Here is a 27,399-nt window from a genome sequence, read left to right on the forward strand (position 1 = left end):
CACATCAGGGGTATCTTAGATGATTCCTTTTGCTGCAAGCCAGCACATGGAAAACAAAGATCATTAAGAATGGAAAAGACCTCCAAGATTATCAAGTCCAACCTTCAACTGTATCCCATGTGGAATCACAGAATCTCCTGAGCTGGAAGGGACACACAAAGGTCATCAAGTCCAACTCCTGGCCCTGCACAGGACAACCCCAAAATCCCCCACTGTCCACAGTGTCACTGTGAAATGCTGGAAGGTCCTCAATGTGAAGCCATTTCAGGGAGACCTGCCGATCTCTGGGCTCCCTGTGAGCACAGTTCTGGGTCTGAGCGGTTTGCAGAGCACCTCAATTGCTTTGCCACCACTTAAAGTGTTGCTCTGACTCTGGGTACAGGAGAGATCTAAGAAAGAGAGGAGTTGGGAGAAGGGCAGGATGACTGGATTGCTTCTTGCCGTGTTACCTGTGGGATTTTAATGACCAGGAGCCTCTCCGGGTGGGAATTATCCCCCACACCAGGCAGGAATTCAGAGCCCTCACCCCTGTGCTGTCAGTTCAACACACACAACTGCACAGGGCTGAAGGAAAAGTTCTTCTTTAAAACCAATTTGTTAAAGCAGGACAGTCTCCATGTGATCCACCCCAAATCAATTCAACCCTAATTTCCATTGACTCCGTTTAATCACCGCCTGATGATTAATCTGAAACCAAGGGTAAGTGTGACACAAGTTCTCGCAACTCAACTCGTTTCCAGATGAGCTGCTGGGCCTTTCCTGCAGGGCAGGGCTCCAAAGCTCCATCATTTCCCTCCTCGTGCTGCTGAACCAACGTGTGAACGCTCATATTTCAGTTTAATTTATCGCAGCTTCAGCTCCCTCCCAGCCAGCCCGAGGTGTGCGGGGAAGAGCAGAGCTGTCCTCTCCAAATTCCAGCTGCTTTACGCACATCGAGCTCAAAAAAGCCCGGCTGAAATTTTTACGGGTCTCCAGGTGCACCTTGAGCACTGTATTCCCGGGAATTTCAGAGATCCCAGGTCTCCCAGCACCCACGTGTCTTCGAGGAACTCTGCTTTCCAGCACAGGTGCTCCAAGAGGCCACGGTGGTGGCTCTCAGTGAGGTGCTGCATCCCCAGCAGGGCAGGTTAATTCCAGAGGAGATTCCAGCTCTTCCTGCTGGGAGAGACTGGCTGGGAGTCACAGTGGTCTCTGATGGCAGCACAAACCCTCGTGCTGAATTAAGATTTAAATATTTGATTTCAAAGGGAATGTGAATCAGTTCTGGGTTTTATTCAGACTCATAAAGGACAAGCACTAATAGGATAACAGGGAAAAGTGCAATGAGAGAGAAAACTCGGAAAGGAAGCAGAAAAACAGAGCATTTTGCTCTGTTGCTTTGTTGTTTGTTTTTTTTTTCTTTAATATATATTTTCCACCCGCTAAGTGGGTTTTCACAGCTCACTCTGTAATCCTGACAATTCCCAAGGCGAAGCCGGGCGAGCAGGGACAGCTCAGGAATGCAGCAATAACCTAAAAAGATCGTTTTGTCAGCCAGAATTCTCCGTCTGGGAGCTGGGAGCTGCACCAGCCCTGATGAGAAACCAGAGGCACAAAGTGGTGTCTGTGCCCTCTGCAAATGCCCATTAAGCAGAGGCTTCATTTGCTAATTGCTGTTGGAAATGAAGCCCTTCTTAGTTGTTTTTTTTTTTCCTTTCTCTTTTATTTCTTGATTTGTTTTAAAGATGAACCGACGGTCATGGAAAATCAGAGCAGGAACCTGGCATATGTCTCCTGTCCTTTCCTTCCCTCTGTTTGTTCAGTGTGAAAAATTGTCACTTAAGCCCATTTTTTATTCATCCAAGGCTCCCTTTCAGCTACAAACAGCTCAGACTCAGCCACAGCAGAGGAGAGAGAGATGGGTGTAAGGACCTTAAGAGCATTACCTGGCCCAGTCCCTGCTCCACGGCAGGATCATCTCTCCCTAAATCACAGATAAAAAAAGAGAAAAAAGTACTGAAGGCAGAGCTCAACTCGCTTTCAAATCAGCTTAAAGTCTGATTACTGGGTTTAACTGGGTTTGGAAGATCAGAGGCCCGTCCACGTTACAGCTTATGTCTTAATGTCAAAGGAACAAGTAATTTGCAGAAAAGTTTTAAGGGAGATAAGATACTTGACAGAAAATAACTGAAAATAGGGAGACTGGGAGAGGGTGATTTACAAATGCAGGTTGAGTGGTTTCAGCTACAAGAAAATGGGCTGAAAAACGTCAGTTGGGTATTTTTCCTGTGAATGTTTGCAAGGTTATTACAAAATGGTGCTTTGGTTTCAAAGCAGGTGGTTTGACTCCAACCTGTTGGGCAAGCAGGAGTTTCCCCTTCTCTGAAAACAGAGTTTCAACAAAAAAATCCTGTTCTGGTTAATCCATGTCTCTGCAGAGATTGGAGTTCATCACAGAATCCCAGAATGGTGTGGATTGGAAAGGAGCTTAAAGCCTATTCAGTTCCAACCCCTGCCATGGGCACCTTCCACCAGCCCAGGTTGCTCCAAGTCCTGTCCAGCCTGGCCTTGGACACTTCCAGGGACCCAGGGGCAGCCACAGCTTCTCTGGGCAACCTGTGCCAGGGCCTCCCCACCCTCACAGCCAAGAATTCCTTCCCAATATCCCATCTCTCCCTGCCCTCTGGCAGTGGGAAGCCATTCCCTGTGTCCTGTCCCTCCATCCCTTGTCCCCAGTCCCTCTCCAGCTCTCCTGGAGCCCCTTTAGGCACTGGAAGGGGGTCTAAGGGGTTCTTACAGTGTCTAAGAACCTCCTCTTCTCCAAGTGAACTTCCCCAGCTCTGCCAGCTCTCCCAGTGTCTGGAGACACTGGTTCCAGAGCAGGGGGGCTCCAGCCTTTGGAGCATCTCCGTGGCCTCCTCTGGAGTCACTCCAGCAGCTCCAGGTCCTTCCTGTGCTGAGGAGCCCCAACCTGCACACAGCTGACCACATGAGCCCACCCAAGAGTCCAGTCAAGGCACCCACACCAGCCATCAGCCATCTCCCATCTCCTCCTGACCTCCTGCTGCACTAAGGAACCCTGGATCTGGATCTGGGAAGTGCTCCCTGGGTCTGGATTTGGGAAGTGCTCCCCCGACCTGCAGCAGCAATCTCAAGCAGCGGGGAGATGCAGCAACACGTACAAGTCCACCCAAATACCAAGTGTGGTCCCATTTTACTTCCACTCCCCATTCTTCCTCAAGTGTGAAGACTTGGAATATTTTCAAAGGAATAAGCCAGCCCATGCCAGGCTTCCCAGGAACTCGGCTGGGAGTCGCTGGGCACCAGCTCTGCCCCTGGAGCCTCTGTGTGAGCCCCTCCTGCTCACCCAGCACTGAGACCCGCCGGGCAGAAGCAAATATTAGGGCCCTGAACTCATTGTTGATTTTTTTTGTTTTGTTTTAAAAGCAAATGGATATGTAAATGAGATGCTAACCAGGCCTCTTGGCCGCGTTTCAGCGCGACACCAGAGCCCTGTGTGCACTCTGGAGCTGCCCTGCTGCTGAAAGCAGGTTGTCACCACAGGTCACCTGCTATTGTAGATGAGGGTTTGGTGTCAGAGGAGGCACGAGAGGCTCTTGATCTCTGAGCCTCCTCATCTTCTCCTGGTTACTGGCTTTGCTTTGCCCCCCGAGGATCTATTTACGCTGCCAGGTGCCAGAGTGACCCCCTTGCTGGCCCTGTGAGCTTCTGCCTTCCTGCAGGGAGCCTCTAAAACAAAAGCCAGGGGGCACTTCTGGCCACTGAAACCTTAAACAGCAGGAACAAAATGCGAGAATAAAGGCTCCACAGTGAACAGTGAGCAGGCAAGAACACTAACCCCGTGTTCAAAAATCCCAGGTAGGATCCTTGTGAAGTCACAAGCATTTCATAAGAGCTAAAGGGGAAAAAAAAAAAAGAGGAAAAAAGACAGAACTAGTTTAGAACTCTTTATATTTCCTTATTGGGTTTTGCACCTGTGGTTCCTGTTTTTCAGCCTTTCTCTCTAATGTTGCCTTGTTCTTTCAAACAAAGGCTGAGGCTCTGCTATGTGTGTGCCTTCCAAGGGAAATAACGTGGCCAGTGCCATGACATTCCTTTTCAGAGAAGTCCCCACACCCAAGGATGGTGAGAAGGTCCTAAAATCCCATTTTACTCCCCAGAAAATGGAGGGAGGCGCCTACATGGTGGCACTGCCAAGGTCTGTGCTGCAGCAGGACCTTGAAGCTCCTTCCATCGCCGAAGCCCAAGCTGGTGACCGGCTTTTCAAGCTCTCTGAAGACTGAAATCTGTTTGCATGAGTTCCTGCCTGAATTATTTCAGCTGCATCCTCTGTGCCCAAACCAGCCTGAGTGCAGACAACTCGCTGCAAGAAGAGAAGAGGCAACCGGGAGCAGCAGAGAGTTAAATTTTCATTACCCCAGAGGAGTGAGTGCTGTAGGAAGGAGCCAGGGAACAATGACTCATTAGAAATGGAGACACTGTGCCTGCTTTTATGTAAGTGGAGCTTTGAATTTCCATTGTGTTCTGAAAAGAATTAGTCCTTTTGTTAAGAGGAGAAGTGGCAAAGGAGGACTATGAAGCTCCTTGTCAAAATATTGCTGTTCAGAGATGAAAGGCCCGGTGATTAAGAGTGGTGGGACATTCTCCTTGTGCCTCCATGGGAAGAGCTCATCCATCCCTTGACTTGGAACACGTGGTAGGAGGATCATCAAGAGGCTGCTGTGTGATACCCTAATCCTACACAGCATCACAGGAGGGTCCCTCTTCAGACTAAGCAGATCCCACCATCCAGCGCCCCATCATGTCAATTGTGCTCCAGCCCCTTCCCCAGCTCTGTCACCCTTCTTCTCATTGATTTTCCTGGGGTGATCCCTGTCCCCAGGATCCCTTTGGCTCTGCTTTCACCTCAGTGCAGCCCATGTTTTCCCCTCCAAGCTGTGAGGGGGGCTGGAGTTGGTGAGCACTGCCCAGCTGTGTGTGGTGGGTGCTTCCAGGGGAACAGCATTTCAGCCACGGTTCCTCATAGCAGGATGCCTGGAGATGGAGCCACCTCTTGACCGTGGAGAGCAGTGGGAAGGGGTGGCTCCATGCCCATCCCTTCCCAGCAGACAAGAGCTTGGCTCTGCACCCCCTCCTGCAGCTCCTGCTGTCAGCCCCGTGACAGAGGGGCCGGTTCTCAGCCTCCTTTGGGGCCTCTCCTCGGAGCCAAGGACACCGAGCCCCTCGTGCCGGAGAACACGCGCCCACATTGATTTTTAGGCAGCTGGGAAAAGCAAGCAGACAAAAGCATTACATTATTTACAAAGCTCTCTGGAATTGTCAGTCATGGGGAAGCACAGGGAAGAGCCGGGCGGGCGCCAGAGCTGCTCAGCACCCGCCCTCCTGCTCCCCAGTGACCTCCCCGGGGGGACAGGACGGCCAGACCCGTGCTGAGGGTGTGTCCATGGGCTGGCCGAGCACAGAGACCCTGGAGCAGGAAGGAAAGGGACAGCCACGTGTCCCCAGGGGCAAGGATTTCCCCAGACAAGCTTTTCTTGCATCGTCAGAGAAGCGAAAGACCCATGGCTGCCCAGCCAGGAGCAGATGAATCCCAGCAGGGAGACGTGGAGCAGCATCCCCATGGGAGAGTCCCTCGTAGGTGATGGCCAGGGCCGTGTCATGTACTTCCTTTTATCTTCATGGCAGAAATAAGAAAGGCAGCTTGAGTTCAGCCCTCGCATAAGCCTTCCATTATTTTATTTTGTGTCCTTGGGGAGGGGGGAAAAAAAATAATAAAAAAAAAATCTGTTTGAACAAAAATGTCAGTTTGGCCTTTTTTAGTGTGACGACGTAAGTCCGGCTCACGTGGCTCTGGTGCACTGGATGCTGCTGAATTATTCAGCTTGAAAAGAAACAAAAGCACAGCCCTTCAGTCAAGGGATGACTCAGGTGTATGGAACAGTGAGCACAAGCCTCCCACTGCCCGGCAGTGGATGTGTCCCTGCTCCCAGGGCAAGGCAGGGAGCTGAGCTCGGGCCTTGCTCACCCACAAACATTGAGGGAGACGGGACGTTCCCCTGGGAGCAGCCACCACACAGCTGGGCAGTGCTCACCAACTCCAGCCCCCCTCACAGCTTGGAGGGGAAAACATGGGCTGCACTGAGGTGAAACCGGAACCAAAGTGATCCTGGGGACAGGGATCACCCCAGGAAAATCAATGAGAAGAAGGGTGACAGAGCTGGGGAAGGGGCTGGAGCACAAGTCTGATGAAAAGCAGCTAAGAGAGCTGGGGGGGCTCAGTCTGGAGAAAAGGAGGCTTGGGGAGACCACCTAATTCTCTACAACTCCCTGACAGGAGGGTGGAGTCGAGGGGGGGTTCAGCCTCTGCTCCCGGGGAACAAAGAATGAGAGGAAATGGCCTCCAGTTGTGCCAGGAGAGGTTTAGGTTGGATATTAGGGAAAATTTCTTCACAGAAAAGGTGGTCAAGCACAGGCTACCCAGGGCAGTGGTGGAGCCACCATCCCTGGAAGTGTTCAGCAAACACGTGGATGTGGCACTGGAGGACCCGGTTTAGGGGTGAACACGGTGGTGGGGCCGGGTTAACGCTGGGACTCGATGATCTCAAAGGTGACTCTGTGTCTCCAATGCCAACAGCCAGAGGTGGAGTTTAAGGTGCAAAGACAGTGTTCTGCTCCCCAGCTTGGTCTCTGGGTGACCTGTTGCCTCCCAGCCACGACCAGCCCCGAGCCAGCCCCGTGTGCCCCTGAGCTCATCCCGCGGTGACGGAGGAGATTTTCCAGTGCTGCTTTGAGAGGAACCATCAGCATCCCACTGTGTCCACTGAGCAGCTTCAAACGGGAAACAGGGAAATTTTGAATAAGATATTAAACCTTTCAGGGGTCTTTTTGTCTATTAGTCACACAGGCAAGAGATCTGAACTATCAAGTGTTCTGCTGGCTTTGATACCCACACGAAATCCCAGCACTGCTTTCAAAGTCGCTGTGAGGAGTTTGATCAGCCATGCAGAAAGGGCTTAAATGTCATCTGCTGCTCTGGTATTAGCTGCCAGTTGGGAAAGGTGTAAGAGTATCCTTACCGTGGGATATTTATTAGCAACCTCTTCCCAGCACCAGCTTGGAAAATTGCCTCTTGGGAGATTAAATGCCTGTTCCTGGGAGCTGCACTGATGGGAACAAAACCAATGTACTGCATCCAGGCACTAAGGATAGGCTGTCCCCAAAAAGCAGCGTTCAAGTGACCTTATGGGCTGGATCATGCTGAATATTGAGGATCAGTGGATTGCTCTGGCCTCTGTGGACAGCTCCAGGCTCCATGGATGGCTCTGGGCTCCATGGATGGCTCTGGGCTCCATTGATGGCTCCATGAGTGGTTCCAGGCTGCATGGATGTCTCTGGGCTCCATGGATGGCTCCATGGATGGCTCCAGGCTGCTCTGCTTTCCCAGCTCATGGGTACCTGCTGCCCAGATAATGCTGAGCTCTGGGTGAGCAGCACTGTCTCCTATCAGACAAGCTGACGAAGCTGGAACACGTGCTTTGGGGCACACAGGGCTTTTGCAGGGTTGGAGATGGAGGCAGCAAAGTGGATCAGGCAGTGTTTTACCCCTGGAGAGCAGCACAGGGGGTTGGAGGAGCAGGTGAGGCACCACAGAGGGGTGGCAGCGGAACAGAACATCAGCAAGAGGCAGAGCTGGTTGTGTGCTTTTGGCAGAGGGGAGAAGTGTGGGCAGAGGGGAGAGGGGTGAGCACTTCCCTGCACCCTGGGTAGGGGCCACAGCCTTGTCCCAACACCTGGGCTGCCCTGGTTCCCTCCCCAGGGTGAGCTGTGAGCTCTGAGCCTCCTGCCAGGGCTGCCCAGGGCACAGGGGCGATGCCTGTTCTTGCTGCAAACAGCACCACAGGCTGTTCCCAAGGACTGGAAACCCTGGCATGGCACTAACCAGTCGTGGGGACGGGAGATGCTTTGCTCTCTGAGCAGAGGGGAATAGATTTCCTCCTATTGATCCACCTGGGGGCCTGGCTCCCACTGGAAATAGCCAATGACTCCAAGAAATATTTTGTTATTGGTGCTCCAGAGGAACCCGGCGCAGAATAATAAATTCCCATTTGCTCTCCTGTCAAAGTGGAGTGTCCTGGCACAGCTTCACCATGGCCAGGCCCACGGGCCCAGGGAGGAAGAACAGACAAGGGGACACTCCAGCAATTCCAGCCAAGCCAGCTCTCTCCATGGCAACTCCAGCTGCTTTTCGGATGAGAACCATTTGTAGCTGCCAAGCGGCACCGGGAAAGGGGTCAGCGGGTCCTCAGCTGCAGGAGCCTTGCACAGACACTCCTGGGACATAAAACCTCCCACTCGAATCCACAGAGAAGAAAAAGGAACTTTTCCTTCTAAAAATAACAGCTGATGTTCAAACCAGTGGGCAGCAGCCTGCCCGCACAGTCTCCCAGATAAAATCCTCAAGGACTGTGACCTTCTGAAATCTCTCAGGTGATCCCCCCACCCTGGATTACATTCAATCCGAGTGCACCCCCTTAGCCCACCCTTTGTTCCCAGATCAGGGCGGCTCCTTTGAAATAGTGTCCTTTAAATCTCAGCTCATCTTTGAATTAGAGGGCACAGGGGACACTCGTCCGTAGGAAAACGAGAAGGATGAATAATCCATTTCACAAATGATTTGGAGATTTCAAAGTCTGGCTCTGCTCCCGGGAAGAGAGGCAACTGGAAGTTGTGCAGTCCACGGGGTGGAAAATTAGAGCAAAGATCTCGCCTTGGGTCGCACCATGTTTCACTTCCATCCTCGTTTTCCGAAATCTGTTATCGCAGGCGGTGAGGCACGGAGGGAAATCAGAGTGGAGATGCAGTTCAGAGCAGAAAATGCAGATGTTTAATGTAACACTCCCTGCCCATGGCAGGGGGTTGGAACAAGCTGAGCTTTAAGGTCCCCTCCGACCCAAACCATTTGGGGATTCTATAATATTAAAACGACCGGAAGATTCTGCTCGTTCTCAAAGTAATTTTGAGTTTAAGTAGCCTCGTTACAGGTTGATGAGAGATCACACAAATCTGAGAATTCATCCAAGGAGTGGTTAAAGAAATCTCTCTACAGGATACTTCCAACTCTGCTGGTGTTGGAAGTGCCACCACCCCAGATTCCCCCAGCAGAACCTTCCCTGAATGACAGACACCCTGGTGGCACCAAACCACGTGGATGGGGCAGAAAAAGGCAAGAATAAATCTCACCATTGCCCTGAAAGGCTGAGGAGCCTCTGTTTGCCTGAAACATCAACTGGGTGGCTTCTGGGGGAGCTCCTGCCCAGATCAGCTCCAGGATATGACAGAGGAGGTTGTGGACTCGCTGCTCACCCGAGCGGGGTGAGATGGCTTCGGGTTGTGCTGGGTGAATTATCAGCTCTGAAGATGGAGTGAGAATTAGCAGGTTTCTGCTGTGATTATTGTCTGTTCGGATTTTTACAAGTGGAAATGATCGTAAATATGTGCTTTTTTTTTTTTTTGCGCATGCAAGATTCATATTTAGAGTTAAGTCAAATTATTCTGAAAAACAGCCTGAAGTGAAGTATGTGCAATACACACAAACAGTGGCAGGGGAGAGGCAGGAGGAATTGGAGATGCTGAGATGAAGAGACAGAGAGCAGATCACATCTGAGCAGGGAGCATTTCACACACGTGCCCATCCTTGTTACCCCCAGAAGGTGCTTAAAAACTCGTGTACTTCTCTATCCATACATGGAAGCCTAATAAAAGCTGCCCTCTCTTCAAGCCTTGGCTGCTCCAGTATCCACAGAACCAGGGGAATGCCTGGGAAGTGCATTTATCCATCGTGGAGGAGGCCAGTGACCTGCACCACGGCCTACAGCAGCTGGCTCCTGCTTTTTGACTGGGTTTTGCCCCAGAAAGCCAAGAACCATGAAAACCGAGAGAAAACGTGAACTTAGTCAATATTTATTGCCCTAAAACTGCTTTATCAGCCACATGCAGCCCTGGGAGAAGGCCCAGGGAAGGGGCTGTGCCTTGTCACTGCCAACAGACCCCGTGGCTTCTCCCCTTCCCTGCTGGGGGAGAAGGGACTCCCATGTATTTAACTCAGACTTTGCTGCTTGTTTTGTCACCAGCTCCTCCTCAATGGTCCCCACTGCAGAGCCAACGGCTGCCTCGTGCAAAACCCTGGTCCAGGAGAAGATTAGCACACTCCAGCCTGCTGAGTTAATTAGCAGGTAATGAGAGATGCTCGTCAATAAACTCAGCTGTGTCCCACCCCCCTCCTGGGTTGAGCCTGCAGGACCTGGGAACCTTTCCATGCCTGACAAGCTCCACGGGGGTCATTAGGAGATGATGTCTCAGCCCAGAGCAGAGGCAAAGCTTTGTGAGAGTTTACAGAACCAGCACAGCAACAAACCCCCTTTTCATTCAAAATTTTGGGGGAAATGCTTTTTCCTCAGGTTTGCTGGGAGAGGTTTGCTGGTACATGCCCCTTGCCAAGGGTTGAGAACAGGTAAAGCCAGAAGAAAAAATGAAAGAAACTTCATTATTATTAATCAGGAGTTGGCCTTGATGATCCTTGTAAGTCCCTTCTAACTCAGGATATTCTGTTATTCTATGATTCTATAACTACTGTATTACACCCCCTTGCAGTGGAAATCTCCCCCCACGGATTCCCCTCTCCTGAAAACTTATCCACAGTGGGGATAGAAACCCCCAGGGAAAAATCAATAAACAAACAAATAAATAAAGCTCTTTTGCAGCTTAAAGCAGAGCACATCTCAAAGCAGGTCCCTTCTCAGGCTGAAAAACCCTGAGGAATAGGGGTAGGAAAGTCCCCAAACTAGTAACAGCCACACATTGAGCCTGTGCCACCTCCATTTCTGACTTGAGGAAAAGCTCCCTGCCTTCAAGGAGGCAGGAACATAACCTGTTTAAGGGTTTAGAGAGAGACACATAACCATCATCATAATTTTTAAGCAGCAATGTGCAACACAGAGCCTTACGGACTCCTATAAATTACCCAGCACCCGCCTGCCAGCTCAGCCTAAGCTCGATATTGCCTGCAGTAATTATTTGGATCAAATGCAGTTTATCTGCTTCATATTTGTGTTTCTGTGCTCTCTGGTAACTTATAAATGTCATTGCAGTGTTTATTTGTTATAATGAAACCTAATGACGTTTGAAACCAATGGCTGTGGTTGCAAGCTGCAGGTTCGAAGTAATCTCTTCATCTCAGGAGCAGGAGGCCCAAAGATAACATTAAATTATCCTACAGCAAAGGAAGATGTATGCAGGCAGATATTCAGGCCTGTGTATTATTCATTGGAGAGATGACTAGCAATGAGGCGCAGTGCCTGAGGCGATGGGCTCAAAGCATTGTCACCCAGAGAAGGCAAATGTTCCTGTCCAAGGGGAACCAGTTGTCAAGCCACAAGCCCAAGTGCATCTCAATCTGTTTTATTAAACCTTCAAAGGCATGCCGGGGCCGCCGGGTGCCAGGCGCCCGTGTGAAACGGCTGCCAGGGAAGAAAGGAGGCTGCTGGGAAACACAGGGCTGGGATGGGAGGGAGGGAACTGGCTCTGTGAGGCCTCAGTGGGATGGCAGCAGGGGGGGAGCAGCGTGGTTGGCAGTGGTGGTACCCCATCCCACTCAGGTGCTGTTCTCCTTCCGTGCAAGACCCAGAATAAACTTCCCTTGCTTTGCTTCAGGCACTGCTCCTCGTCCTCCCTCCTCCTGAATAATTTCCTCCCTTGGTTTCTATTGCTGTGTGTATTTATAGACTCCGGTCGTGTCTCCCCTTGAGCCTCCTCCAGACTATATAAATTCACCTCCTCCAGTCTCTCCTCTTACAACCTGCTGTCTAATCCCTGGGCCATTCCTGCCTCCACAGTCAGTATTCTCCCTGGCTTTGCTCCGTGCTCCCCAGGCTCCAGTGCCACTCACATCCCAGTGCCACTCACATCCCAGTGCCACTCACATCCCAGCCCGGTGGAGCTGCACAATTCTTGCTGCCTTATTTCCTCGGGACCTGCTGAAGCAAAATGCCCGTGGCAACAGCCAGGAACATCTTTCCCTCAGCTCCCTCCCTGCTGTCAGGAGTGTGGAAGTACCGAGCACCAAAAGAGCTTTAACCCCCGTGGCACAATCCAGCTCTGGCACCTCTGGTTTTTGGGCTGCTTCCCTTCCCGTGGGCACTGTTGGTTGGGCTGATGTTCCCACAGCTCCTGCTCAAGCTGCTGCATCTCCTGGGAGGACAGAAACAGCACCACTGGACCCTTCCCCACAAGGACAGTGGGACTTTAAGGTCTGTAGGAAATTGGACCCCAAAGAAGTTTGGCTTTTTGTTGTCCCCTGCTTTTCCCATGCAGGGTCAGACAGGTCTGGACAGGCCCCTGTGACAGTGTTTGTCCTCAGCAGCACAGCCCCTCCCTAGACCTGAGCCTGAGCAATGGGAGAGTGTGGCCAGCAGGGAGAGAGAGGGGATTCTGTCCCTCTGCTCTGCTCTGGTGAGATCCCACCTCAGTGCTGCCTCCAGCTCTGGGGTTCTCATCACTGAAAGGACGTGGAGCTGCTGGAGTGACTCCAGACGAGGCCATGGAGATGCTCCAAAGGCTGGAGCCCCTCTGCTCTGGAGCCAGGCTGGGAGAGCTGGGGGGGTTCCCCTGGAGAAGAGAAGGCTCCAGGGAGACCTCTTATCCCCTTCCAGGGCCTAAAGGGGCTCCGGGAGAGCTGGAGAGGGACTGGGGACAAGGGATGGAGGGACAGCACAAGGGGAAATGGCTTCCCACTGCCAGAGGGCAGGGACAGATGGGATATTGCAGAGAAATTCTTTCCTGTGAGGGTGGTGAGGCCCTGGCACAGGTTGCCCAGAGAAGCTGTGGCTGCCCCTGGATCCCTGGAAGTGTCCAAGGCCAGGTTGGATGTTGGAGCAACCTGGGCTAGTGGGAGGTGTCCCTGTCCATGGCAAGGGGTTGGAACATAATGAGCTTTAAGGTCCCTTCCAAACCATTCTATCATTCTTTGGTTCTCTGATCCTCCTGCATTGCCAGGAACAAGGAACACGTCTGCTTCCCAAGACTGTTGTGTGAACCCTTTCCAAATCCCTGAACAAGCCCAAGAACCATAATGTCTAGGGTTTCAGTAACTTCATGTAATTGTAGGGAAAGATTGTTTCCCCCAAAATACTCAGAGGAGCAGCAGATGGAGCCTGGGCTGTGGCTGTGCCCTGCCACCAGCTGAGGTCCAGCCCTGGGGATGGGTGGCACAGGGAGGTGATTCCTGGAGAGGTCAAACACTCCAAGCAAACCCCTGTCAGTGCATTATTCACCAAACACCAGGAATGCAAGAAAGCCTGGAAACTTATCCAGTTAACTTCCTCTGACCAGCTGGACTAGAACCAGGAGCCATCAGTGGCAGATGTGTTACCTGATGACAACTGACAAGAGAAATTCTTCTTCATTACTCACAATCCCAGAGAACCTGCAGGGATCTCACCACGAGAGCTCATCCAAGACCTCATCTCCAAGCTCCTTATGAGCAGACAGGACCTTTGTGCCTTTCCATCTGGGAGCCCCAGGGATTAACTCCCACCCCTGCCCTCAGCCTCTCGCAGCACCCGGAGCCTGGGCAGGTCTCCCACCCCTGCACTGAGGGATCCAACCCCCCTCAAAACCTCGGTGACATCGATTAATGAGGAGGAGAGAGCTGTGCAGGGCCACCTGCAACGACCTTGTGGCAACCCTTGAGGAGGGAGTTAATTCTGGAATGCTGCCGTGGCTTGAGGGGGTGAGGGCCCCGCGTCTCCCAAGCACCAAGGAACAAACAAGTTGACAAATGAGGTGCCTCTTAATGAAGCTGCAGCCAAAGTCAATACCGGGCCCTTCTATCAGGGCACAGATCAGAGATGGTCTCAAGGGCAAAGGACCCCGGCAGGGGTGGGACAGCTGTCACTTGGAGGAGGGAAGGGATGGCTGGGAAATGAAAAGGAGCAGCCTCCGAAGCGGAGGGAGACAAGGACAACTTGCAGAAGGAGAAAGGAAAAGATTTAGAAGAGGACACACACGCAGGAGGTGGAGCAAGCCTTTCTTCCAGGCTTGGTGTGCTCTTTCTGCTGTTAAATCTGGTTATTCTTATATTCTGATATTCTCTCCATCCTCCAGAGCCACGTCCTGACACAAACACACTTCAGGTTTTTTCTCTGCAGAGCCTTTCCTTCTCCTCCCACCCAGCTAACAAAAGAATGAAATGGAGAAGGATCAAGGTTCATCCATCTATTTGAAAGTATTTGGAGGTGTTTAAAATTTCACCTTCAAGTTAGGCACCGCTGGGGTGATTTTCTGAGGGCGGGGAGGGAAACAGAGACAGGATGGGAGAGAAAGAAGGAAAACAGGTGGGAACAGCACAATAAATAGACAGATACCTCCCACAACAGCAGATCAGCTCCCCCACTATCCACAGATGTTTGTAGCTGGAGGAAGGGAGGTTCTCACCAGGCACCCTTACATCCATCAGTCCCCACCGTGCCCTCCAAGCTGCCACCTGGGGCCATTTCCTTCCCAAACAGAGCAGCTTTGCTGCAGGGAATGGTCAGGACAGGAGCTCTTGGAGGATGGTATGACCTAGAACTCCCGTGGGACAGCCCATGTGTGATCCCAGCCTGGCTGCTCCTTGGCTGTGGACAACTCCCCTCGCTGCGATTCCACAGCCCCGCTCTGGCTCCCTTGGGGTGCAGGTTCTGGGGCAGGGATTGCTTCCCTCCCCCATTTTTGCAGCTCAAGCCCAGCATGACCCTCAGCTGAAGGCTTCTGCTGCCATGTGAGCCCACCCCAGCTCTTCCCTGCAGTGCCATCTCCAGAAAAATCCATCGGCCCCTCCTGCTTTGAAAGCTCCAGGATTGAACAGTGGTCTAAGCTGATGGCAACAAGACCCAGCATACTTATCTCCAGGTCAACCTAAATATTTCATTTAGCTTTCTAAAGCAGTCAATGCCTTTCTCTCTTTCTTCCTTTATTTTAAATCTCGGAATGCATTCCGACTCTCATGAATATTGATGAGGATCATTAGTCACTGAACATTTCACTTCCCTTCTCTTTTCCCCGTCTATATAAAAGCTTCATCTCTGTTAAAGGGAAAAAAAAAATCCATCTCAAGTTGTATCTCTGGATGTGCTTTAAGATTAGCTCTGTTAATACATTTAGAGGGGAGTAAACACCCATGGGAGCAAATACTGGGTGTAAAAGGACAGGGAGATACCGGCCCGAGGTTGGTGCTGCACTGGAGGGAACTGATAAGGTTTGTGGCTGAAGTTCTTTGCTTTCTGAAGGTTTGTGGTAACAGCCTCGGGTGCTAAATAATCATTACACTGTCTGCCTGGGCCAGGGAATTCACCTCACACTCCCCCTCACACACGATTCCTACCTAATCCTGCGGGTTTTTGACCGTGCCTGTTCCTTCCATCTTCATCAGCCTCAACCTGAAGGCTGCTGATGGCCTTCAATCACCCTGAGTGAACACAGATGGCAGGTTTGGCCAGATGCAGCAAATAACTCGGGCAGAAAAAAAAGAAAACCAGGACCTGCAGCATTCAGATAGATATTTCCCAACAATAGTTCCCTATTTCCTTACGATAAGGAAGGGTTTTTAGAAAGGTTTAAAAACAAGTCAGCTCAAACACAGTTTCTGGGTGTTTTGCAGTGTCAAATCCCGCTTCATTGAGGAATGGGAACAGGATCATTTTGCTGGCCTGAAACACACAATTTCATCCCATTTTGTCATCACAGCAGTGAACTGGAGCTGCCTTGCCCTGCTCCCATCAGAGAGGAGCTTCATCTCACGGGCTGGGGCTGCAGAGAGGGTGTTATGTGACACACAGGGAAATCCGGGGGGGATGGAGCTTCAAAATGAGTTATTTAAGCCTCTTCCCAGCACACCAAAGGCACAGAGTCCCCAGAGCCTGTGACACCAGAGGGTTTCATCCTCACACCAGTCTCAGTTCCCACCCCACAGCCTGGACTGGGCTGGAAGTGCTCCAGCCACAGCAGCTTTCTGCTCACAGCTGCACAGCAGTTTTACTCCTGCTGGCTGGAGAGCCATTCCATGGCCAGCCTGGCTGTTTGTCCATCCCCAGCACGTGTCTCAGGGTGGCACTGACAAGGCTGCAGAGGTTTTAATTGATATTCTAAGTGACAGGAACTCGGTACTGCTTCATTGCTCCAGGCTGGGAAGCTCCAAACCATCTCTGCCTGCAGGAAGCTTGTGTCTGCCTCCAGGAGAGGGGGGCTGGAGATCCAGACCAGGCAGGAACAGACCCGGTGTCCCCTTGCAGCCTGGGTAGGAAGCAGCACCGCAGGGCAGTGCCTGTGCCCCAGGGCTGCCCCCAGAAAGGGCACAGGAGATGATCTTCTTTACTCCAGCCTTGGGTAGGGATGTGCTGTCACGCTCCTGCCCCTTTCCTCATCAAAGTCTGGACTGTTTTCTTGGAAGCAGTGGTTTCCAGACACTTTGAGAGCTGGAGGCTTCCACACAGCCATGTTATCATGTCTGTGCCAGGTGGATTTACAGCATCAGCAGCACCTGACTCGGTGGCAGAGCTGGATCTGTACGTCCAGGCTCTGGTCTGGTGGACACCACGTCCTTTAGTGGTGGTCTGGCAGTCTGGGTTAATGGTTGGACTCAATGATCTTTGAGGTCTTTTCCAACCCAAACGATTCCATGGTTCTCTGTCAGCAGTGTGATTGGTATCACTAATCAAACACTGCTTCCAGCAGCTTCTCTGGCAGAGTCCTCAAGGACACGGTGGGAGGAAAACTAAATAACAGACCCCGGGGCTGCAGCAGCTCTGCAGAGAGGGGAAAACTATCAACAGATACACACACTCCCAGGGAAACTCAGCCTGGAGCAGCGTGGAGATGAGAAACCAGAGCTGCCATCCCCAGGGAGAAGCCTTGCACCTCCTGTCATTCCTGTCCCTCCACCTCCTGATTAAAAATAAACCAGCCCAAACCCCACAGAGGCAGGAGCACCAAAAGATGGCCAGGCAGCTGTGGCAAGGTGAAGTACAAAACTTCAGCTCTGCCTCTTTCCAGGTGCCTTTTACAGGACAAGTTTTCCCCAACAGCTTTGCCATGTTCCTTAGGTGCACATCCCATTCCAGTGCCAGTGAGGAACCTAAAGGGGAAGGGCAAAGGCAGTGGAATTCAAGTAGCTGAGATAATCTACATCTGACCCTAGATATTGATCCTTGCATATAAATCATAGAATCCCACAATGGTTTGGGTTGGAAGGGATCCTAAAACTCATCATTTTCCAGATCCCCTGCCCTGGGCAGGGACACCTTCCACCAGCCCAGGTTGCTCCAACATCCAACCTGGCCTTGGACACTTCCAGGGATCCAGGGGCAGCCACAGCTTCTCTGGGCAACCTGGGCCAGGGCCTCCCCACCCTCCCAGGGAAGAATTCCTTCCCAATATCCCATCTGTCCCTGCCCTCCTTCAGCTTTAGGCCATTCCCCCTTGTCCTACCACTTACACACCCCTGTGAAGAGTCCCTCTACAGCCTAAGACTCCTGAAGTGTCTTTAGTGGGTCCCCCATTCCCTGCAAAAGGACAGAGCAGGGATTCCACACGCTCCCAGGTTCTCCCACACACCCCTGCAGGCTGCACAGCCAGAGAAGCAGCTCCTGGAGTGCCTGGTGCCAGTACTCTGAGAGTGAGGAAGGATTGAATTCATTTATTTAAGACCTCGCAGCAGTAGCTTTGCACAGGGGACTGCTACTCAAATCAATAGATAAAATTATACCCTTAGACCATTAACTGCTACAACAACACCGTTACCGTAAAACTCCCCAGCTTTGGATCAGATTTATGGCCAGAGAGTTGTTCAGCTGCACTACAGCTGCTGCAGACAACTGGAGCATCACAGGTAAACTCTGCCCCTCCCCTCCAAAGGGGCAGAGGGCAGCAGTAGGTTGGGCAGAACGAAGGGCAGAGCACTCAGGATCCTTCCCTTGGCAGCATCCTCAGGAATGTGGGTGATGCACCAGCCAGGACCCGGCTCTCACCAGCGAGGTCCTGCCTCTTACCCAACTTTCCAGCTGACCCAACCCAGGTAAAGCCTCCCCTTGGCACCAGACAAAGAGGCAGCTTGGAGGGTGGTTCTTCCTCAGGTTTCACTTCCATCCCTGCCCCGTTCAGCTCAGACACACAAAACATCACCAATGAGACCTCTGAGATAACAAGGCATCCCTAACAACTCCATCCACTGCTGCTACTTCCCAGTGCCTTTGACAGGTAAAGAACAAAAGGCTCGATGCAGCTTTCACAGAGATGCTACCCCTGATCAGTGGTGATGGTGTGCCCCTGATCAATTGATGGTGTGCCCCTCATCAATGGGGATGGTGTGCCCCTGATCAATTGATGGTGTGCCCCTGATCAGTTGATGGTGTGTCCCTGATCAATGGTGATGGTGTGCCCCTGATCAATGGGGATGGTGTGCCCCTGATCAATGGTGATGGTGTGCCCCTGATCAATGGGGATGGTGTGCCCCTGATCAATGGTGATGGTGTGCCCCTGATCAATGGTGATGGTGTGCCCCTGATCAATGGTGATGGTGTGCCCCTGATCAATCGATGGTGTCTGTGCAGGAAGACACGAGTGACAATGCTGGGGGTGAGCAGAACTTCCCCACCCCAGAGCCCCCGTGGGGATGGCCCATTTCTTGGGGTGACAGCAGAGCCATCAATGCAAAGCTCCCACCATCAGCTAATCACAGACCCACCCCCACTGCGGGTCCCAGGAGAGTTGGTGCCAGGGATCCTGGGGCTTGGAGCACAGCTCAGCACAAATCCCACTCCCAGGGTGCAGAAATGATGCAAAGCCCCAGAGGGCAAAGCTGTGGGAAGATGTTGGGATGCTGGAGAAGGTGTTGGAGCTGCTTATGGGCTGCTGAGCTCCACTGTGTGCATGAGGAGGCTGCTCAAGCTAAACCAAGTGACACGTCACAGGTCTGGTCCCTAAAAACAGACCCTTTCCACTGTCAGGCCAGAGAACCAAGCGAAGTTCGAGCTTCTCCGGCAGCACCAAGGCTGTTGGCATCAATATGAGCAGAAAGGTCGCTTTTCAAAGGGATAGGAGGGACTGGCTCCAATTTATCCTTGAGGCTGAGGAAGATTCATGCTCAGCCTGTGTTGCTGCAGATGTAAAAGTCACTTGCAAGATCCAGATTAAGTGTTCCCATAAATCCAAGTAATTCTGAGGCAGTGACTGCCTTGCTGGGCTGCTAATGGGTGGCACAAATACGCCACTGTACCTCAGTGCCACGCTCTAATCACACCTTTCCTGTCAGGAAGGGTTCACTGAACCCAGTTTGAACTATGGTGGGAAGCAGAAGGGGGGGTCAAACAGAGACATTTGGAGCAGAGGCACAGCCAGCTTCTCTGAACAAGCCATTTGTCTCCAAAACAGCAGGGATCCATCCCAGAGCCCCAGCTGGTTTCTCTCCAGGCAGTAAGACAGGCCCTGACAGAGAGGAGCCAGGAACAGCCTGTTGGAGAAAGGATGCTCAGGCTCTGGGAGGGAAAGGCAGAGAGTCCCTCTGCTCTGTGCTGGAGAAGTGGGAGGGCACAGTAGGATGGGTGACACAGAGTGGGACATAAGAAGAATGTGGAGCTGAGGGAGCAAGTCCAGAGGAGGCCACGGAGATGCTCCAAGGGCTGGAGCCCCTCTGCTCTGGAGCCAGGCTGGGAGAGCTGGGGGGGTTCACCTGGAGGAGAGAAGGCTCCAGGGGGACCTGAGAGCCCCTTCCAGGGCCTAAAGGGGCTCCAGGAGAGCTGGAAAGGGACTGAGGACAAGGGATGGAGGGACAGGACACAGGGAATGGCTTCCCACTGCCAGGGGGCAGGGAGAGATGGGATATTGGGAAGGAATTTTTCCCTGTGATGGTTATGAGCTGTGGCACAGGTTGCCCAGAGAAGCTGTGGCTGCCCCTGGATCCCTGGAAGTGTCCAAGGCCAGGTTGGACAGGTCTTGGAGCAACCTGGGCTAGTGGGAGGTGTCCCTGCTCGTGGCAGGAGGTGGAGTGAGATGAGTTTTAAGGTCCCTTCCAACCCATTCTGTCATTCTGTGACTGAACTGGACACAGAAGCAGTGCATTCACCCTCTGTGCCTACCAGGAAACCCAGGATTAAATATTGAAGTAAATATTTTTAGGACATGCTTTAAAACTTGAACTCAGCTTGGCATTTCAATCCATCTCCTTTCCTCTTCTGCTCTCTGCCTTTCTTGGTATTGGATTTCCCCCACCTTGGCACCGCTGCCCAGCTCCAACCCCAGGGCTCCCCCCGCAGCAGAGCTGCTGCAGAAGGACCTTGGCTCCTGCAGGAGCTGCCTATTGCCTGGGAGAAGCTATTAAGAAGCAGTGGAATAGAGCAACCTTTCATTGACAACCCACTCGGCCCTTTAAACGATCTCCAAATAGTGTTTTCTTTTTATTGCCTTCTGCAGTTTAACAGCCTTGATTTCGAGTTACTTTGGCTTATGATAAACTCCAGATCTATAAGGCTTCTATTCTCTCCCTCTTTGGTCTCTCTCGCCCACTTCTTCTTTATGTTTTTATTAAAAAAAGATCCAGGAAAACAGATAGCAGATTAAAAGGGAAACAAATTGAAATGGGTCAAATGTATCTTGCTTAGATGACAGCCACCCCATTAGATACTTTTAAACAGGACAAATAATCCTTTTGGAAGCACAAGTGGGCTTTTACATTTATTCTAAATTACAAACCAAATGATTGCAGCCTCAAATGGAAGCACTGGCTAATTGCACTAATATCTCACTAATTCCAGCACCAAGGAATGGGGGGAAAACGGACGATTTTCACTGTTTTACCAATTACTCAATTTGGACCAAGGTACATTATACAAACCCTGGGTTGAGCTTCCTCTCCATTTTGTGATCTATGACAAGGACTGGAATTCCAGTTATTAATAATGGAGGAGCTATAATTATTCTAAGGATGGGTAAGAGATAATTATAAGCCATAAACCCAGCTTTCATATGCATACACAATTCTCTGCCTGTGTCTAGCAGAACCCAAACCCCTCTGCAGACTAGAGATAGGCTGAACCTGTTCAGCCTGGAGGAGAAAATGTTGTGTGGAGACCTCACAGCACCTTCCAGGATCTGAAGGGGCTGCAAGGAAACCAGAGAGAGACTGTTCATCAGGAACTGGAGTGACAGGACAAGGGGGAATGGGTACAGAGGGAAACAGGGGAAATTCAGGCTGGATATTAAGAAGGAATTCTTCACTGTGAGGGTAATGAGATACTGGAACTGAGAGGCTGTGGGTGGCCCAACCCTGGCAGTGTTCAAGGTCAGGTTGGATAAAGCTTTGAGAAAGCTGGTCTAGTGGGAGGTGTTCCTGCCCATGGCACGGGGGCTTGGGAATAGGTGATCTTTCAGCCCCTTCCAGCCCTTACCTTTCTATGATTCTCTGAACAAGAGACAGCAGAGCTTTGCATCAGTCCCAGCACCTTTAAATAAGACCCCAAACCTTCACAACAGACGAGTCAAGGCGAGATTTGAGCTCAGACTGCAAATCTTTCAAGTCCACTCCCAAAATTGAGGGTTTCCCTCATGGTGCCCAACAGCCCCATGTGGCCTTTAAAGCAAAATGTCCCCCTGGGATTGGGGCAGCCCTTTCCTGAGCAGATTCCTGCAGCCACTTCCCAGCAAATCCCAGCTGCTGAGCTCACCCTCCACAACCGAAGGCAGAGCCCTGGTTGCTGTGTGGAGCTGCAGCTCTGCAGCACTGGCTGCTGGTCCTGCTGTGCTTTGTGCAGTGAGTGGAGACACCTTGACTGCAGATCCAGCCACGGCAGGAACGGGGAGCGGCTGCTGCCAGAGAGAACTGCGGCACCAGGCTGTCCTGGCACACCAGGCTCTCTCTCCTGGCACACCAGGCTCTCCTGGCACACCAGGCTCTCTCTCCTGGCACACCAGGCTCTCCTGGCACACCAGCCAGTGTTTGCATCCATCTGAAGAGAAGGGATTGTCCTTCCCTGAGCACACACCATCAACCATGAGCTGGTCCAGGGGGAAGATGCTGCACCAAGTCCTTCTGTCCCTTTTCCTGGCCACACCTGCTTTCACCACCCAACTCAGGGCATGAGGATGGACCCCCCCCATCCCCTCCACGAGCTGTGTCCATCCCACAGGGGTGTCACCCACCAAGAGCCAGCCAAGTGCCTGGACAGGGAGGTCAGAGGAAGGAAGGGAGCTGCCCTGAGTGCAGGGAGATGGTTGGAGGCACCTTCCAGCAGCCAGGCTGGCGGGAACAGGTGGGGAAGGTGAGGGCTGACATCTCTCAGTACTTAAATCATTCCCGTTAGTACCTTTATGAATGGCAGCCAAAAAGTGCCATAATTGCTGCAGTGACGCTTGCTAATGACTCGAGTTAGATCTGGCAAGCAGTCAAAGGCAGGAGAGAAGAAGAAAAATCACAGGAGTGAGATCGACGTCTGAATTCCTGCCTGGAACACCGCAGAGGAGAGAGGAGCAACCCAGCCTGCAGCTATGGGCAGGCAGGGACCAAGCACGACAGGACAGCAGAGAGATTTTCCAGCACACCCCTCGCCTGCTCTTGGGAAGGGAACTGCATGGGAAGAAGTGGGAACAGAAAAACAAGCCCAAATTTTCCAGGTAGTTCAAGATCCTTGTTCTTGGTGGACTAAGGTGACCCAACTCATACATAACACCTTTCTACTTCAAAATCACCTTGAGTCAGGGCAGCACAAGCCCTGGGGAAAGCAGGATAACTCGGATCACTGCCAGCCCCAGCATCACCTCCACACGGCACATGCCTTGGGACCTCCAGCCCACATCCATGGCTCCACTGATCCACTGTCAGGGCCATGGGAGAGCCATTCCCAGGGAGGAATGCAGCCCCCTGTGAGCAAACAGCTCCCTGCTCCTGATTATGTATCTGTTTCTGAATGTTAACAAACAGTCGGCAGCAGCTGATTGAGTGGGTTATTAGCAGAATGAAGACAGATGGTGGAGGATTAACTCCAAAGTGTCTTTATTGCAAGGCCGTCATTGCAGACAGCTCTGCCTCTCCCTCTGCCTACAACTGTCACCAGCCTAATTTCACCCAACAGCTCCCACCACACACCAAATGTGAGCCCAGCACACACCAAACCCTGAGCCCAGCACTCAGATGAGCCCATCATCAATCCCAGTGAAGGGTAGAGCGTAGAACAGCCATGCTGGAGCAACACCTTCCTGCTCTCCAGCCAAATACACCCCAATTTCATCACCAAATCCAGCACTTTTCCCAGTGTGGGTCTCACAGAAGCAATAAAGCAGGAGGTGGTCACACCCAGTGTGGGGCAGCAGAGCAAGGAGAGGACCCAGGTTGGGTTTGCTGTGCCCATCATCAGCAAGGGTGGCAGAAGCCCAGGCTGTTGGTCCCTGACAGCTGGGAGAGGCACCAACACCACACCCAGACCAGTCTGTTCACTACACAGACACTGATACACCCTGACATGAAGGACTGATGGAACTAAAATGGACGGAGGCAAGTTCACAGACACTGCTTTTGGCTCCTTGCCCTGGAGTCCAGCTCAGCTGGAAGAGCCACATCTGCTCTCAGCTGGGCTGATGGACACCCATCCCCTGCCAGCTGGAGAACAAATAACATAATGTCACTGAAGACCCTCTCTGGGCATGTCCACAGAGCATCTCTAACCCACAACATTTATTTTGCCCCGCTGGGAGAGGTTGCCAGGCTGGTCTGCAAGAGTCCAGCCTGGATCTTCTTCATGGGGACAGCCAAGAGAAACACTTCCACAGAACTGTAAAACATCCTGAGCTGGAAGGGACCCACAGGATCACTGAGTCCAGCTCTTGGCTCTTCACAGGACACCCCAACAACCCCATCCTGTCCCTGAGAGCATTGTCCAAACCCTCCTGGAGCTCTGGCAGCCTTGGGGCTGTGCCCACTGCCTTGGGGAGCCTGGTCAGTGCCCAATCAGCCTCTGGGGGAAGAACCTTTTCCTCATATCCAACTTAAGTGATTTCCCACCACGAATTGTTTCCTCCACACTTCCAAGGCCTCTAAGTCCTCTTGTGCTTCTCTGCCTACAAGTGATTTGTAGATGTCTCCACTGAGTGACAGCAAGGTTCCAATGATCCCTGTAATTACCCATTTCCACTGAGATGGAGACCCCACACCTCACAATTATCCCACTGCCCCACTCCCTAGCTGTGCTTTCAGCTCCTTCAGCTCCCTTGCAATCATTAATAGGGCTGTTCATTAGCACCATCATGCAATAAAAGGGAGAAAAAGCTCTTCCTTGGCAAAAATACAAAAGGGAATCGATCTCTGTCCTCATCCTTACAAGGGAACTGGTTCCAAGAGGCCAGTTCAGGCACCTTGGGCAGGTAAGTCCTTCCTGGTACCTCTGTAGGTGACCAGACACCTGACCCCACCCCAGCTCACACACAGAGTGTGGGGCTGCACTGCAATCCACCAAAAACCCGGGAGGCTGCAGGTCTGCAATTGTCATCCAGAGCCGCTTCAAGCGAAAACACAACTCCTGGGTGGTCTTTGTAGCCATGGAAATCCCCCTGACTTTTGTTTTTTGGCAGATTGTACCTTTAAACATAATGGCCCTGCAGCCTGCAGGGGCCAGAAACTGGCTGCAGTCAGGCAGGAACACTTTGTTCCCTTTCCCACACAAAAGCTTTACTTTTGGCCTTTCATGTTCCTTTGTTCTCCCCACACAAAGCCCTGCTCAGCCTGAAAGGGGGGCTCACGTTGTAGACTTTGAATGCACCGGGGAACCAGGGCGATCCCAAAGGATTGGCAGGATCCAAAGAGTGTCCTGCCAGCTCATGGACACCCTGTGAGCATCCCCAGGGTGCCCATCTGGGCACAGCCTCTCCAAGAGGTTTGAGGGACAGGAAGGTGTTGAGAGAGGGAGAAACTGCCCCTTCTCACAGCGCTCGGACGAGACTCTGCCATCCCATCTCCCAGGGGACGGCTCCTTCCAGTTAAAAACATCCTCTAATCAATGTTTAAAGAGCATGTGGTAATTAACAAGCAGGAGGTGAAGCCTTGTGAAGTACTTTCCCCATGTTATCAGCTCAGTATCAGGGCTCCCGGGAACGTGAAGGAACCTTTGATCTTCTAACTGATATTTGAGCCATAAACTTGCCTCTCCAAGAGTTTTACTCCGTGGAAACAAACTCACCTTTTACTCTCAGGAAGACAAGCTTCCTGTGAGAACAGACACATCCATGGCTATCTGCTGGTGATCGGCCATCCCACAGGGAAAAGGAATCATGGAATGGTTTGGGTTGGAATGAATCTTTCAAGCTCATCTAGTCCCTGCAATGTGCAGGGACACCTTCCCCTGGACCAGGTTACTCAGAGCCTCATCCAGCCTGACTGTGGATGTTTCCAGAAAAGGAAGTGCAGTAGGGCAAGAAATCACACTCTTTGTCTACATTATTTCCACTCTAAGCCCCCCAGAAGGGTTAAATCCACACTTGGGTCAAGTTTGTGGTTCCCAGAGTGGCCTCCCAGCAGCCAAACGCTCCTTGACACATCCTGGAGACCCTCCCATCTTCCAGGGCTCGGGGATCTGTGGTCCTGCTCTCACCCAGCATTAATCAGAAGCTGCTGTGCCAGGGTTTGCTCCAGGAACAGAAGCTGCCAGAAGCAAGGATGCCACTTCTTCCGAGCATAAATAGTTTTTGTTTAGTTATTACACTTCATAATTATTTATGATATTTCTATGGATTAATCAATGCTCATAAAGTACTCGGGGAATGACTAGAATATAAAACAGGGAATTTTTAGCAGGAGTTTGATGAGCAATGGAATGGTGCCTCTGAGGGGTGCAAAGCCACTGGAAAGAGGGATTCTGGAAGTGTCGTGGTGAGGCACTACCACCCAACTAGAACAAAAAGAGTAGATGCAGCAATTGCTGAAAGAGCTTCCCATGTGACAAATCCTTTCCAAAGGAAAAGACAGTGGATTTTGGATGTATGGAACCACTAAGCTCCTGCTCTTCTCTTGCAGCTTCACACAGGGGACTTCCCTCATCCATGCCTGCTAAGATGCTCCACAGATCAAAGGGAAAGCAGGATTTTCTCCTCAGTGTGAACAAGAACGTGGATCATTCCTAGCAGGGACAGCCCTGGCAATGAGATGGCTGAAGAGGAGGAGGAAGAGAAGGTGAGGGAACTGCTCACCTTCAGTCATCCTGCGGTACTTCTCCTTGTACATGAACCCCAGGACTAGGCAGCATCCTCTTCCTGGGAGCCCCAGTTCTGCAAGAGAAGAGAGCGTGGTGTTAGACCAGGCTGGGGACAAGAGCAGCTCCTGGGAATGCTGCAGGGAGCAAATCCTGCTGGGGACAAGAGCAGCTCCTGGGAATGCTGCAGGGAGCAAATCCTGCTGGGGACAAGAGCAGCTCCCGGGAATGCTGCAGGGAGCAAATCCTGCTGGAGACACCATTCAGGTAAAGCACCAGCGAGGTGGGCCTGGAACTGAACTCTTTGGTCAGCCTCACTGGGCTGAGCTTTGCTGGGCTCCTGAGCCAGTGTATCGAGAGACAGGAGGGTCACCAACCCCTCCCATGCCTGTTTCTCAATTACTCCTCTGTTCCAAGTGAGGGAAGGAGCTGCATCTTCCTCCACAGCACAACATGTACTCTTTGATCCTTTTCTCCCTTAGTGGGCAGCAAAGCAAAACGGGAAATGGCCCTCGGGAGGGAAGATAAGTCTGGCCTGAGGAATCTTGCTCTTTAGAAGCAAGCAAGTGACCCCACGAGCAGCAGAGTGCCAGAGTCTGAGGAGGCACACGCCTTTGATGCCTTGATTTCTTAATGGGGCTTTTTGACTCTTGGTGACAAACAGAGGGAGAGAGATGTGAGCGTGGGTTTTTCCAGAAGCGGCTGCGCACGCGCTCTCCCCGTGCGCCACTCAGAGCTCTCGTTCTTCAAACAAATCCTCCTGTGTCACAGCGCAGAAAATTAAGGTACCGTGTCCCCGATGCTGCCTGTGGACCTGCAGAGCTCCTCGGGGGCTTCTGTGCTCTGCAGAGCCCTGCTGATCAAAGCCCCTTTGATGTTTACTTAATGTGGCTGCGGACTGTGCAGAGCCGGGGAAGGAGTGCTGGGAAGTTGTGTCGCACGCACGAGGGGAAGGCAGCGAAGCAGGAGGGTGGAGAGCACAGAGGTGGCTGTAGAGCAGAGCAAGAGCTGCCTGGCAGCCTTGGCATTAGTGCCATGATGCAAACTTGGGGTTGAATGGCAGGTTGGGACTGAGCCCAGAGGAAGAGGGGAGTCGCTCGCTGCGGCGTGATGGGATGTGCAGTGTCACGGGAGACACCCA

At 51.9% G+C, this 27,399-nt stretch overlaps 1 protein-coding gene across 1 annotated transcript in view; it reads right to left on the reverse strand.

Annotated features, from left to right (window-relative positions):
• Nucleotides 1-27,399, reverse strand: part of KIRREL3 (kin of IRRE like 3 (Drosophila)) — a 358,478-nt gene that overhangs the window by 98,205 nt on the left and 232,874 nt on the right. Inside the window, exon 2 of the mRNA XM_017809453.1 lies at nucleotides 26,257-26,334. Within this exon, the coding sequence (XP_017664942.1) occupies nucleotides 26,257-26,334 (78 nt within the window). The remainder of the gene's footprint in view (nucleotides 1-26,256; nucleotides 26,335-27,399) is intronic.

This window comes from Lepidothrix coronata, unplaced genomic scaffold (assembly GCF_001604755.1).
Source record: "Lepidothrix coronata isolate B3197 unplaced genomic scaffold, Lepidothrix_coronata-1.0 Scaffold27, whole genome shotgun sequence".
In the NCBI taxonomy this organism is placed as follows: domain Eukaryota; kingdom Metazoa; phylum Chordata; class Aves; order Passeriformes; family Pipridae; genus Lepidothrix; species Lepidothrix coronata.